At 44.5% G+C, this 13326-nt stretch overlaps 1 protein-coding gene across 1 annotated transcript; it reads right to left on the bottom strand.

Moving 5' to 3' along the window:
- Window positions 1–712: 712 nt before the first annotated feature.
- LOC137309865 (ATP-dependent RNA helicase DDX42-like) lies at window positions 713–11030 on the bottom strand (the record flags this gene model as incomplete). Its single annotated transcript, XM_067977880.1, has 6 exons — window positions 713–989; window positions 2988–3085; window positions 7185–7232; window positions 8134–8233; window positions 9229–9357; window positions 10854–11030. Coding segments are annotated over 6 exons (829 nt in total), but the record flags the coding sequence as incomplete, so codon positions are not given.
- Window positions 11031–13326: the final 2296 nt, after the last annotated feature.

Genomic DNA, 13326 nt, shown 5'->3' with positions numbered 1-13326 from the left:
AAATGTCCAGGTAACTCTCCTCCTCCCTGATGCATCGCAACGTCTGCAGATCGGACTCTAGCTCAACAACTCTGAGCTGAAGTTCCTCGAGCCGCAGACACTTACTGCAGATATGGTTGCCAGGGATAATGCTGCTCTCCACAAACTCCCACATGCTGCAGTGCAGCGTTCAAGTTCCTCCGCTGTTCTTACTCAGGCAATCATTGAGAGAGAAGAAACTTACAGCGAACAAGAAAATCAGAGCGTGCCTTTTCCATGCAAAGTACCGATGGCACTATGCACAGGTTCTCTTGAAGGAATTGGTTTTAACCATTTCAAGGTTTAATTAGTGTCAGAACTTTTTGATCCTGTAAACTGTCCAACGTGTATAGCGGGCAAATCGCGTTAGCTCCAACAGGCCCACTATAAGCGGTGGGGACTATAAATTAAAAACACAGGATATAATTAATGGCCTTTCCTCCTTCTGTACTTTGTGCCCTTCGTATGCAAAGTAATTGTTGCTTTGCAAGCCACTTATTTGCACTTCATTACTGATATTCAGGGATTCACTTATTAGTACAGTAAACGTACCAAAAAAGCCCAAGACTGCGGTGTGCATTTTGCACTCTCGCTTCTAAACAGCTGTGTACATACAGTGGGAAAAATGTAAAATCAGAGGTAGACTACACTCATGGCCATGACTAACCCCGTAATGGTACATAGGAACACTCACCTGCTACATCTGTAGCCACTAGAATAGGAATTGACTTTTTCTTGAAGTCAGAGATTACTTTGTTTCTTTCACTCTGATCCATATCGCCGTGCAACAGCCCAACAGTGTAACCCTCCTGGTTCAGATTGGCAGCCAGCTCGTCGCTGTTAGCTTTCTTGGTCACAAAGATGAGAACACTGCCTCTAGAAGTCAGCTCGACCAGCCTCCTCGTGAGCCAGTTCCACTTATCGGGACCGGCTACGAGAATCTCCACGATCTGAGTAATATCCTCGTTTGCCTAAAACAAAGGAAACTGTTAGTTGAGGGTGAGCGTTGTTAAAATACGCTGTCAGCAGCCTAATAGCGTTAATGTTAGAGTGCTGGCACTCCCAGAGTGGGAATCCCAGGCATCACTAAACTTAGAATAAAAAGATGGAGACATTTGGAAAAACACTAGTTTGGGGGAAGGTTAGGAAAGACAACAAGAGGTGGAAACTGGTAGGTTATTATCCGAAAGGCCCTGGTCATCCCTGAATTTCCCCGATTGTTGTGGAATTTTCCCAAATATCCCACATCCTGACCTGATTCACCTCTGTATCCGATTGAAGGTGATACTAGTACCAAATGCTCATACACAGGAGCGTTCTGCTCCAATTCAAGCCTAACTTATTGCAAAATGGACCACACATGAACACAAATAGATCACTGAAATGCCACTGGATGTAGCACTTTGCATTAAGCTTGGTAGAAAAATGCCCACTGTCAGCATGCCCCTGAAATGAGAACATAAGAACTTAAGAAACAGGAATAGGCCATACGGCCCCTCGAGCCTGCTCCGCCATTCAATCAGATCATGGCTGATCTTCAACCTCAACTCCACTTTCCCTCCCGATTCCCATATCCCTCGATTCCCCTAGAATCCAAAAATCTATCCATCTCAGCCTTGAATATACTCAATGATTCAGCATTCACAGACCTCTGGGGTAGGAGAATTCCAAAGATTCACAACCCTCTGAGTGAAGGAATTCCTCTTCATCTCAGTCTTAAATGGCCGACTCCTTATTCTGCGACTACACCCCCTAGTTCTAGACTCTCCAGCCAGGGGAAACAACCTCTCAGCATCTACTCTGTCAAGCCCGCTCAGAATCTCATGTTTCAATGAGATCACCTCTCATTCTTCTAAACTCCAGAGACTATAAGCCCATTCTACTCAACCTCTCCTCATAGGACAACCCTCTCATCCCAGGAATTAATCTAGCGAAGCTTCGTTGCACCACCTCTAAGGCAAATATATCCTTCCTTAGATAAGGAGACCAAAACTGTACGCAGTACTCCAGGTGAGGTCTCATCACAGCCTTGTACAACTGTAGTAAAACTTCCTTACTCTTGTACGCCAACCCCCTTGCAATAAACACCAACATGCCATTTGTCTTCCTAATTGCCTGCATACTAACTTTTTATGTTTCTTGTACCAGGACACCCAAGTCTCTGAACACCAACATTTAATAGTTTCTCACCATTTAAGAAATATTCTGCTTTTCTATTCTTCCTACCAAAGTGAATAACCTCACATTTCCCCACATTATACTCCATCTGCCACCTTCTTGCCCACTCACTTAACCTGTCTATATCCCTTTGCAGACTCTTCTTGTCCTCCTCACAGCTTTGTGTCGTCAGCAAACTTGGATACATTACACTCGGCCCCTTTGTCCGAGTGAGGGTTTGAATGTTGGGATTGGGTTACACTGCAAAACTATCCATGTTCCACAGTCACATCAATAGAGAACTGGGCATCTGCAGCAAGTCTGTGCAGTGAGGACTATAACTGGTTAAATTTTAAAAAAAGAGGCTACACACAGCATAGTTAGAGTGAGCATTAAAACTTTTGGGACTGTAGTAATACTATGCATTAAATAGGAGTGCAGGAGCACACTAATAAAAATCCCCAGGAAAAATAAGTTTACATAATTTCCTTTCGAAACACAAGGTAATAACATTAAAGTTGTTGAGGATGTTACTGAAGGGCTATGTCTGCTTTGAAGCACAGCCACAGGGATGATGTACTCTGATCTTCCTTTGCTTCCCGGGAAGAAGCAGCTATCTTCGCCTGATGCCTTCCCCATGGCAGTACAGCTGAGCCTAGGAACTCAGCTAGCCGAAGATGCCATCATGCAAACTCATGCACTACTCGTCGCCCACCCTTTGCATTCTTGTAATTAGAGCTGGGAAGGACCCAAACTTTACCACGTTTAATATATAAAAGCAAGCCCTGTGCCACAGTAAGGTGACCCGTTACCTCTCCTATGTCTCCCTGTACAACTCGGATAGGGTCAGTGAGGATGTCTCGAGCCAGTCTCTCAATCTTCTTCCGGAAAGTAGCACTGAATAGCAGAGCTATAACACAATCAAAGAATCCATATTTAAGAGAATACCAGCAACCGGCAATGCTTCACTCAAACCACACAGTCTGGATGTGAAATCTGCTGCAGATTACTGAACCGTCTCCGCCATTCATTTTAATCTTTAGTATAAGAGTGTTGGGTTATGAGGAAGGGTCAGAAAAACAAATTCTCTAAGGTCACCTCCTTTCAAAGCTAGAGATAAATGAGATACTACGTTGAGTAGAAAAGGGTAATTCTGAACACTATTTGAAGTTAAACCACAACTGCAGGACAAAGACACAGCCACAAACTGATGAAAGGTAAGTTCATGACTGATGTGCAGAGAGTGATCAGTACCTTGAATGGTCTCTGCGTGGGGTACTGAAGAGAAATACTCGAGTCATTCAAGGGGCAGTAGGACGCTATGATGGGGGCGACTGTGGGTTTCTATGGAAGGGTGAGCCAAACAGCCTCCCTCATCTGTACGTATTTTTGTAATGGCAGGACCTAGTGGACTGATCAGCTCGTCATTAATTCAGATCTTCATTGGCTTTTTAAGTTTCATATGTACAGTAAAATTATAACATTATAGTTTAGTACATCTAGCCCTTTGATATTGAAAACACAACCTTCTGTTCTCAAACATCACCCTCACGCCCACCTCTGCTGCGTGTGCACTAAGTCCTATCTGGGTGTTGAGGTTGCTGGATGCAGCATCTCAGGATCAATTTTTAAATTCATTCTCGGAATGTGGACATTACTGGCAAGATCATCATTTACCGCCCATCCCCCAAACCGCCCATCCCCCAAGGTGCTGTTGGGCCTCCTTCTTGAACCGCTACAAGCAATTTTGCTAGAACTGAGGGGCTTGCTGGGTCACTTCAGAGGGCAGTGAAGAATCAACCACGTTGGTGTGGGACTGAACTCACGTTTGGGTGAGTTCTGAACCTCTGCTGCAAATAGTTTTAATTTATCTTAATCCTTTTCTGGAGTTTTCCAGCTGGTGTTTAAACACAGTTCATCACCTGCCGTTACTAGCCACACTACAGTCGCTGCATTCTGCTGTGTGACCCTGTGCAATGTGACATTTTACGTCACGCTGCTTCATGATTATAACTGGACCAGCTGTGAGGACTCAATATCTAACCCCTCCACCACCGGCGCACTGTGTCTGCAGTGTGTATACTGTCCAGCTTTCACTGCAGCAACTCGCCAAGGTTACTTCGAAAGCACTGCCTTTCCCTGCAACTTCTACCACTGAGAAGGGCAAGAGTAGCAATGTCATGGGAACACCATCACCTTCAAATCACATCCCATCCTGACCTGGGCATGTATCATTATCTCTTCATCGTTGCTGGATTAGCATCCTGGAATTCCCTACTAAAACCATTATGGGAGCACCAAAATAAGGACTGAAGCCATTCAAGGAGAAGGCCCACCAATATCACCTTCTCAGGTCTCGGGATGGGCAATAAATGCCGGCCTTTGCCAGTGTTGCCCACGTCTGAAGAACAAATATTAAAAAGAAGTAACACAGCTGTATAGCCTGGCAACACACTGGAACATAGGAATTGCTAGACGGAAAAAGACCAAGGTCCATTTAGTTCGCCTTCTATCATCCTGGTAGTCTCATGGTACAATGATAACGGAGCTGTTGACTAATCATAGCAATCAATCTCTATTAATCAGTCTACAACAGACCCAGACATGAGGCAAGGAAAACCCCCAGTAGTGGAGAGCTTTGGGAAGCAAAGAGTAGACAAGGGTAATGCAGTAGATGTAACCTTTGCAACTTTGAAAGTAGATAAATCGACAAGGCCCAAATGAAATGTATCTCAGGCTATTAAGAGAAGTAAGGGAGGAAATAGCGGAGTTTCTGGCCATCATTTCCCAATCCTCCCTGGCTACAGGCGTGGTGCCAGAGGACCGAAGGACTGCTAACGTTGTTCAGTTGTTTAAAAAGGGAGAAAGAGATAGACCGAGTAATTACAGGCCAGTCAGTCTAACCTCAGTGGTGGGAAAATTATTGGAATCAATTCTGAGGGACAGCATAAACCGTCACTTAGAAAGGCATGGGTTAATCAAGGACAGTCAACATGGATTTGTTAAGGGAAGGTCGTGCCTGACTAACTTGATTGAATTTTTTGAGGAGGTAACAAGGAGGGTCGATGAGGGTAGTGCATTTGATGTAGCCCACATGGATTTTAGCAAGGCTTTTGACAAGGTCCCACATGGCAGACTGATCAAAAAAGTAAAAGCCCATGGGATCCAAGGGAGAGTGGCAAGTTGGATCCAAAATTGGCTCTGTGGCAGGAAGCAAAGGGTAATGGTCGACGGGTGTTTTTGTGACTGGAAGGCTGTTTTGCAGGGCTCAGTACTTGCTTTTTGCGGTATATATCAATGATTTAGACTTAAGTATAGGGGCACGATTAAGAAGTTTGCAGATGATACCAAAATTGGCAGTATGGTTGATAGTGAGGAGGAAAGTTGTAGACTGATGGAAGATATCAATGGACTTGTCAGGTGGGCAGAAAAGTGGCAAATGGAATTCAATCTGGAGAAGTGTGAGGTAATGCACTTGGGGAGGTCAAACAAGGCAAGGGAATAAACAATAAATGGGAGGATACTGAGAGGTGTAGAGGAACAAAGGGACCTTGGAGTGCATGTCCACAGATCCCTGAAGGTAGCAGGATAGGTAGATAAGGCATACGGGATACTTTCCTTTATTAGCCGAGGCATAGAATAGTTGTTCACAATTTACATAAACGATTTGGACTCAGGAATCATAAGTACAAGTTCAAAATTTGCGGATGACACCAAATTTTATGTGCGAGTGGAAAGGTGTAGTTATTACCGAGGAAGACTGTGACAAAATACAAGATGACATTAATAAACTTTCAGAATTTAATGCATGTAAATGGCAAATGAATTTTAATCTAGGTAAGTGTGAAGTGGTACATTTTGGTTGGAAGAATAAGGAGGCCACATATACCATGGTAAGTAAGAGTCTAAATGGGGTAGAGAAGGAAAGGGATCTAGGGGTACAGATTCACAAGTCATTAAAAAGTAGCAACATAGGTTAACAAAACCAAAAACAATTACAAACTAAGCACTCGGGTTCATTTCCAGAGGAATAGAATTGAAAGCTGAGAAGTTATGTTAAACTGATATAGAACCTTGATTAGACCACAATAGAGTACTGTACACAGTTCTGGTCCATCTTACAAAAAGGATAGAGGGGATATGGAGAAGGTGCAAAAAAGATTTATATGGGTGATATCAAAACTTAGAGGTTACAACGATCAGGAAAGACTGAATAGGCTGGGGCTCTTTGCTCTAGAAAAGAGATGGCTGAGTGATGACCTAATTTAAAATTAAAAGTCTTTAAAATTATGAAGGGGTTTGACAGGGCAGATGTGGAGAAGATATTTCTACTTGTGGGGGAGTTCAAAATTAGGGTTCATAAATATAAGATAGTCACTAATAAATCCAATAAAGAATTCAGGAGATACTTCTTTACCCAGAGAGTGGTGAGAATGTGGAACTTGCTACCACAAGGAGTAGTTGAGGTGACTAGTTGATGCATTTATGGGGAATCTAGAGAAGTACATAAGGGAGAAGGGAATAGAAGGATATGCTCTTAGGGTTCGATGAAGGATGGGAGTAAGCTTGTGTGGCGCATAAACGCCAGCAGAGACCCAGTTTGGCCGAATGAACTGTTCCTGTGCTTTAAATGCTATATAATAGCTCCAGTCACCTGTTCCTCCAAAGCATACTACACTTGCCTCAAATTACTCATATACTGTATCCCAAAATGTTATTTTCTGAAAGAAATCTAATTTGCAATTAGAATGAATCAATACTAACTGCTTCCATTGACTCCCTTGGGTGCCCGTTCCATAGATTGACTACTCGCTCATTCAAATATTGTTTCCAGAGATTAATTTTGAATTTACCCCTCTTCCCATAAAAGAGCTGAAAGAAACTATTTCATGGCTCTGGATACATAATTACCCTCCTCTCTTCAGTACAATGACTGTTCGAAACATTAACCAGTGTGAGTTCAATAAAAGTTTATGAAACAAGGAATACAATAAAACATCAACACTTACTCTGTCTGTCTGGACGGACATGATTAGCCAGTGATCGGACCTGATACTCTGCAAAAGTTAAAGAAATCACCATTGAAGATACTACACCGTGACATGTACTCATCACAGTGCCGTCACTCAATACTCCAGTAACAGTCTGTGTATATGACACTTTTGTATAATGTCCACTTAAGATGAAAGCACCCAACACAAATGTACATTTTATTGTTGCTACTAAGACTTGTCTGGAGCGAACGTGCATAGCACCAGGGTGACGTACTAGTATGTGTGGGTCCGTCACTGGTGGAGGAAGCAGGAGGAGAAATTTGGGCAGATGAATTAAGAATATAACACAAGTGTATTGGCTTAACATGAAAGCATATTGCAAGCATTTAGATCAAAGTATTCCACAGGACAATGGCACCAACATGCTAAATTAGTCTAGTCAACCAATACACAATCAACAGTTTTAGTGTTAACACGTTGATCTCACTGCCTCTACGTACCAATGTAAGGAGTCTTACAATACCAGGTTAAAGTCCAGCAGTTTTGTTTGAAATCACAAGCTTTCGGACGAAGAAGGAAGCCTCCAAAAGCTTGTGATTTCAAATAAAACTGTTGGACTATAACCTGGTATTGTAAGACTCCTTACATTGGTACGTAGAGGCAGTGAGATCAACATGTTAACACTAAAACTGTTGATTGTGTATTGGTTGACTAGACTAATTTAGCATGTTGGTGCCATTGTCCTGTGGAATACTTTGATCTAAATGCTTGCAATATGCTTTCATGTTAAGCCAATACACTTGTGTTATATTCTTAATTCATCTGCCCAAATTTCTCCTCCTGCTTCCTCCACCAGTGACGGACCCACACATACTAGTACGTCACCCTGGTGCTATGCACGCAAGACTTCTTACATTTGTTCACCCCAGTCCATCACCGGCATCTCCACATCATGTCTACGTACCAAAACCCATATCAAACATTCTGTCAGCTTCATCAAACACCAAGTAGGTGACTCTCTGGAGATTGGTGGCTTTCTTTTTCACGTGATCTATCAACCGACCCTGGGGGGAAAGGGGAATAAAGTAAGAAATGGGCAGCCTGAATGTTACATACAACAGGTTGTTATGGACTCCAAGCACTTATATTCACCATTCAAAGAAAATTTTACATTCAGCAAAAGCAAGTGGAATCTCTGCCAAATGTTTAATGGCAATTTCTATCTCTGGAATGTTAATATAGTTGGGATTTCAAATAGCAAAATATAGCAAACTTTAAAAAGCTATTTTATAATTAATTGTATACGACTGACATTCAAACAGATTAAAAAAATGTCTTGAATACCTTCTGAACAACCCCAGCACGTAAACACTTGACAGACACCACGATGTGGAAGGAAAATAGTCAAAAGAACTCTCAATTCAGTACAGAAAGACAGTCAGTGTGGTTACTTACTCAATGTGGGACAACAAAAGTGTAGTTTGAAAATCTAGTTTTTAAGACTAACTTTAAAAAAGAGAAAATTAATATTGTTTTGCATAAATAAAAGATCTGAATAGCTGACCCTCAGTGACTAGATATACTGCCTTATTAATGAAACATTTGCCAGTCCAGCTCGGTGGAAGCACTCTTGTCTGAGTCAGGAGGTTGTGTAGTCATTCCCACGGCACTATTCGAAGAAGTTCTCCCGATGTCCTGGCCAACATTTATCCCTCAACCAACATCACTAAAGCAGATCATCTGGACATTTACCTCAATGCTGTTTGTGGGACCTTGCTGTGCACAAATTTGCTGCTGATTGTCTACAATACATCACTGACTACATTTCAAAAGTACTTCACTGATTATGAAGCATTTTGGGATGTCAAGAAAGGTGCTATAGAAATAAATGCAAGTTCTTTCTAGTCCCAAAAGCTAGCAGACATTTTTCAAATGGCTGCACTGTACAACTGCATGAATTTTAATAGTAGCAGCAGTTCTAATATTTACCCCTTTGATCTGCTACTATGGAAAACATTGTTAGTAAGTCACTTCTGGTTCTCCATTTTTTAATACTGACCGGTGTGCACACGACGATCTCTGCCCCTTCTTGTAGAGCCTTTGCCTGTTCCCACATGCTGCCTCCACCATACACAGCCACTGACCTCAGGTTGTAGGCTTTTCCAAACTTCCGACACTCGGAATGAATCTGTATATCAAAGGAAATAAGCTAATTTAATGGCAATACACAGAGACCTGCAGTGATTATATCATGAAAATAGTGTGTACTAGTGATGAGGTACTGGGGAATGGCTGTGACAATAACTGCCCTTCTTTACATTACCAATGAGAGCAGTCTGAGGTCTGACACAGTACAGAAAGCAAAACAGACCGAAGAGGAAGGCTTCATGTTGGGACCAATTCAGATTCAGTACAATGTAAACAGACCACGAATGTGCCACTGGATTAACCCACATGGATAATTAAATCAACATCTACGTCACTTTACCACTAGTCACGACAGGGGAGCAGCGCAAAGGATCATCCCCACCAATGCGAGCTCGGTAAGCCCCTGATGGCTCAGTGTGCCAATCTGCTCTATAGGTGTGTGCTGATAGAGACCAGCTCTATGCTGAGTTAGCCAATCTCAGCAAGTGGGGCTACAGCAACTGGCTTCAGTGTTAAATGTTGAGATAGCCAGGTAATTAGTTACACCTCCTGATCACTCTCCGGTGAACCCTGCTGTACAGGTGATTGTGAGGCAAAGACAGGGTCAACCTCAGTGGTGAGGCCCCATGATTGAGCAGCCAATACATCCAAGCCCAGCTGTGAAGAATGGCCATTAGGCAGGTGCTGACAGGGACTGTACTCCTCCAATGAGCTGTCACCTTCAGGAGAAGAGAAAAAAGGGAGACAACGGAAGAAAAGAAAATAAGACACTGCAAACTCAACGGCATTTCTCATGGAACGTCAGCGACTGTTTTAACCATTACCTTGCATGTTGATTGACGCAGTCTCTAACAGTCCGGCTGCCCCAACTTTCCTTTCATTGCAGTTAATTCCATACGCAAAGGAGCATGTGCAACAACCACCATTTAGACTCCCCAAATCAATCAGCCAAGGAACAGATTCATCACAAAAACTGTCCCCATGTAACTTGTTTCCCAGCCCTGGAAGAATTGGGGGTAGATTTTTTTTGCACCTTGTGTACACGTTAATCTAAATAAATGTTCCCTTCTTAAAATTCATGCAGCATATCTGCTACTAAATAATAAATAAAGTGTGTACAGATTTACTGGGACAGCTAGCATCTGAGGAGAGAATAGACCTTCATCAGAATGGATGCTAACTTGCCTGTCCTCTCCACAGATGTGACAGACCTGCTGGGTTCTTCCAGCATTTTCTGTTTTTGTTTTAGATTTCCAGTATTCACAAGGTTTGCTTTTTACTGGGAGTGATCGTTTCCTTCAGGAATTCTGCTGCAGATTCGTATATAGGAGGGAATAATTTTTTTTTTTATTAACACCCCGGTCTTAACATTCAAAAGCAGAACTTTAAAGTCTAAGCAGCAAACATTTATTCAAATAAAATATCTTAAAATTTAACTTTGAGAAGCCGCAGGCTCCAAAGGCACCATCATTTGTTCGGTTTCTAATCAGCCTGCGGGTCCCAGCTTCTTTCTTGGATTACTATCTTTGGCCGTACCTGCTGACAGAGTTCTCTGGTTGGGCAGACGATCACACCAATAGGTCCATCCCCAGGTTCCAGCTCCTTCTGGTCCATGATGTGAACTAACATTGGCCAGATAAAGGCTGCGGTTTTACCACTCCCAGTTTTGGCGATCCCGATCATGTCTCTGCCACTCAGTGCAATGGCGACACCCTGCATTTGAACAAACATACACCATGACCACTGTGCTGTTAGTCTTTTGATAACAATCTCACTTTACAGCAACTCAAGCAATTCAGGGCTTTATATATTTTTGTGTTTATCCGGGTGCTGGGAAATGGAACGCTTTCTATATCAGGCATGAAGTGTTGGCATCAAGCACTCCCTGGCCAGGTAAAACATAGTTAGACGCAGAGCAAAGTTTCCTCTACTCTTGTCAACAATATGCCTCAATCCAAACTTAAACGTGCACTTACTGCACTACTTCCGACACCAGCCACCCTGTGGCCTCAGTGAGACCGCTCACTTAGTTCCAATTAGTGCCAAAATTAGAAGCAGCTTTTTAGCTGAGTTTATCTTACTGGGCCTATTTTGATGGACCAATAAGGACAGTGGGGCAAATGCCCCTTTTAGGGTGCCACTAATACAAGAAGGAAACATACAGTCCAATCAAACTAGAAGCAGCTCAACATAAGCAAAAAAAGTCCAACCAAAAGCAAAGGGAACCTTCCCAACTAAATAATGTTATCAGTGTTTACTATACTCTAAACCAAGGAAAGATCAGAAGGCTTAAAATGATAGTAAAGAAATGTTTCTGAACAAAATACTGGACTGACCCAAATGCTAAGAGGCCCGATATTAGGAGGGAGACAGGTTGGCAGCCGGCGGGGGGGGGGGTCGACTGGGCGCGTGAGTAACGCGCCCAGTGAAATCGGTGGGTTTGGCACGTGATCGTAAGTAAATTGAAGCCACTTACCTTCGCTTCCGGGTTTCGCGCTGGAAAGCTGCGCAGCGGGCGGTCTGCGCACCCGCAACATAGGCTGTCAGCTGGAGGAGCCCTATTTAAAGGGGCAGTCCTCTACTGACTGATGCTGCAGAAAATAGGCAAAATTACAGCATGGAGCAGCCTAGGGGAAAGGCTGTTCCCTGGTTTCATGATACCTCACTCCAGGTCTTACTGGATGGGGTGAGGAGGAGGAGGAGGGAGATCTTCCACCTGGCGGACGGGAGGAAGTGGCCTGCCTCTGCCACCACGAAGGCCTGGCTCGAGGTGGCAGCACCACCAACATATCACGCACCCGCATACAGTGCAGGAGGCGCTTCAATGACCTAACCAGGTCAGCCGAAGTGAGTACTCTTACTTATTCCCCTACACTCCATCTGCCACATCACCGCCCCCACCCCATATCTCCTTCTGCACTGCCAACACTACTCTATCACATCACTCCTCACATCCACTGAGCCCTCATCCTCATCTTACCTGCACTTCCTCACCTCGCCAGTACTCATCCCGCCACTACCACTCAACCCAATCCTCATACAATCTCATGGCTCTGTCTCATACTCACCCTCTCATGCATCTCTTTCACGGTCAGCCTCACCCAACCTGCTACTACCTGTGCTGCAGCCACAGGGCATGCATCACATATGTGCAGTAGGAAGCGTAAGGCAAACGTGTCGTGAGCATGAAGCGGATGCACAAGGGTGTTTGAGGGTTTGTCATGGTTTTTAAACTTATATTTGATTTCTGGTCAACTCACATTACATATTATATTGTCACCACTACTGCCATGTCTTGGCCGTTCTTGACTGGCTCGTGCAATAAGGCCCTTTCATGAGGTTCTCCATGAACACCCTTGATGCCACCCATTGGGTCACCCTACAGTGGGTGTATGTGTAGTTGCACGACTACTTTGAGCAGGTGCCTGTTGCGCAGCACTGTGTTGTGGAGCTCCACTTGGGCGGAGGTGGACGGCGTGCTGGCGGTGGCTGGGGGGGGGGGGTGGTTGTGCTCGGAGGGGGGGGGGGTGGGGGGGGGAGGGGGAGTATGGGGGGGAGGGGGGGGAGGGGGGGGGGGGAGGGTCCCACCTCGGACGGTGGGGGTGGGGAGGGGGCGCTGAGGGAGTGGTATGGGGGTTGGCGAGCAGAGTGAGTAGGGTGTATCTGAGGGTTAAGTAGGGTGAGAGGGGTAGGGGGTGGGGGGGGGGGTGGGGGGGTTGGGGGGGGGGGGAGGGGGGGGGGGGGGGGGGTGGGTGGGGGGGGGGTGGGGGGGGTGGGTGCGGTGGCGCTCGCAAATGGAGGGTATTCCCCCCAACGGTCAAGGAATTCCGTCTGCATTTCCAATGGCTGCTGACAAACAGGGAGTGTTTCCCACAACATGGGAAACACGCTGAGAAGAGTCCAAAATCACATCCCTGCTAAAAATCTCTTCCCATTGAGGTCGGTCAACAACCTCAAGTACCTCCCTAACTAAAAACTGTCATCCTGCCGGCTTTAATTGCCGGTGGGA

Source organism: Heptranchias perlo, unplaced genomic scaffold (genome assembly GCF_035084215.1).
Source record: "Heptranchias perlo isolate sHepPer1 unplaced genomic scaffold, sHepPer1.hap1 HAP1_SCAFFOLD_1853, whole genome shotgun sequence".
Lineage (NCBI taxonomy): Eukaryota > Metazoa > Chordata > Chondrichthyes > Hexanchiformes > Hexanchidae > Heptranchias > Heptranchias perlo.
This window is presented reverse-complemented; position numbering and strand designations above follow the sequence as displayed.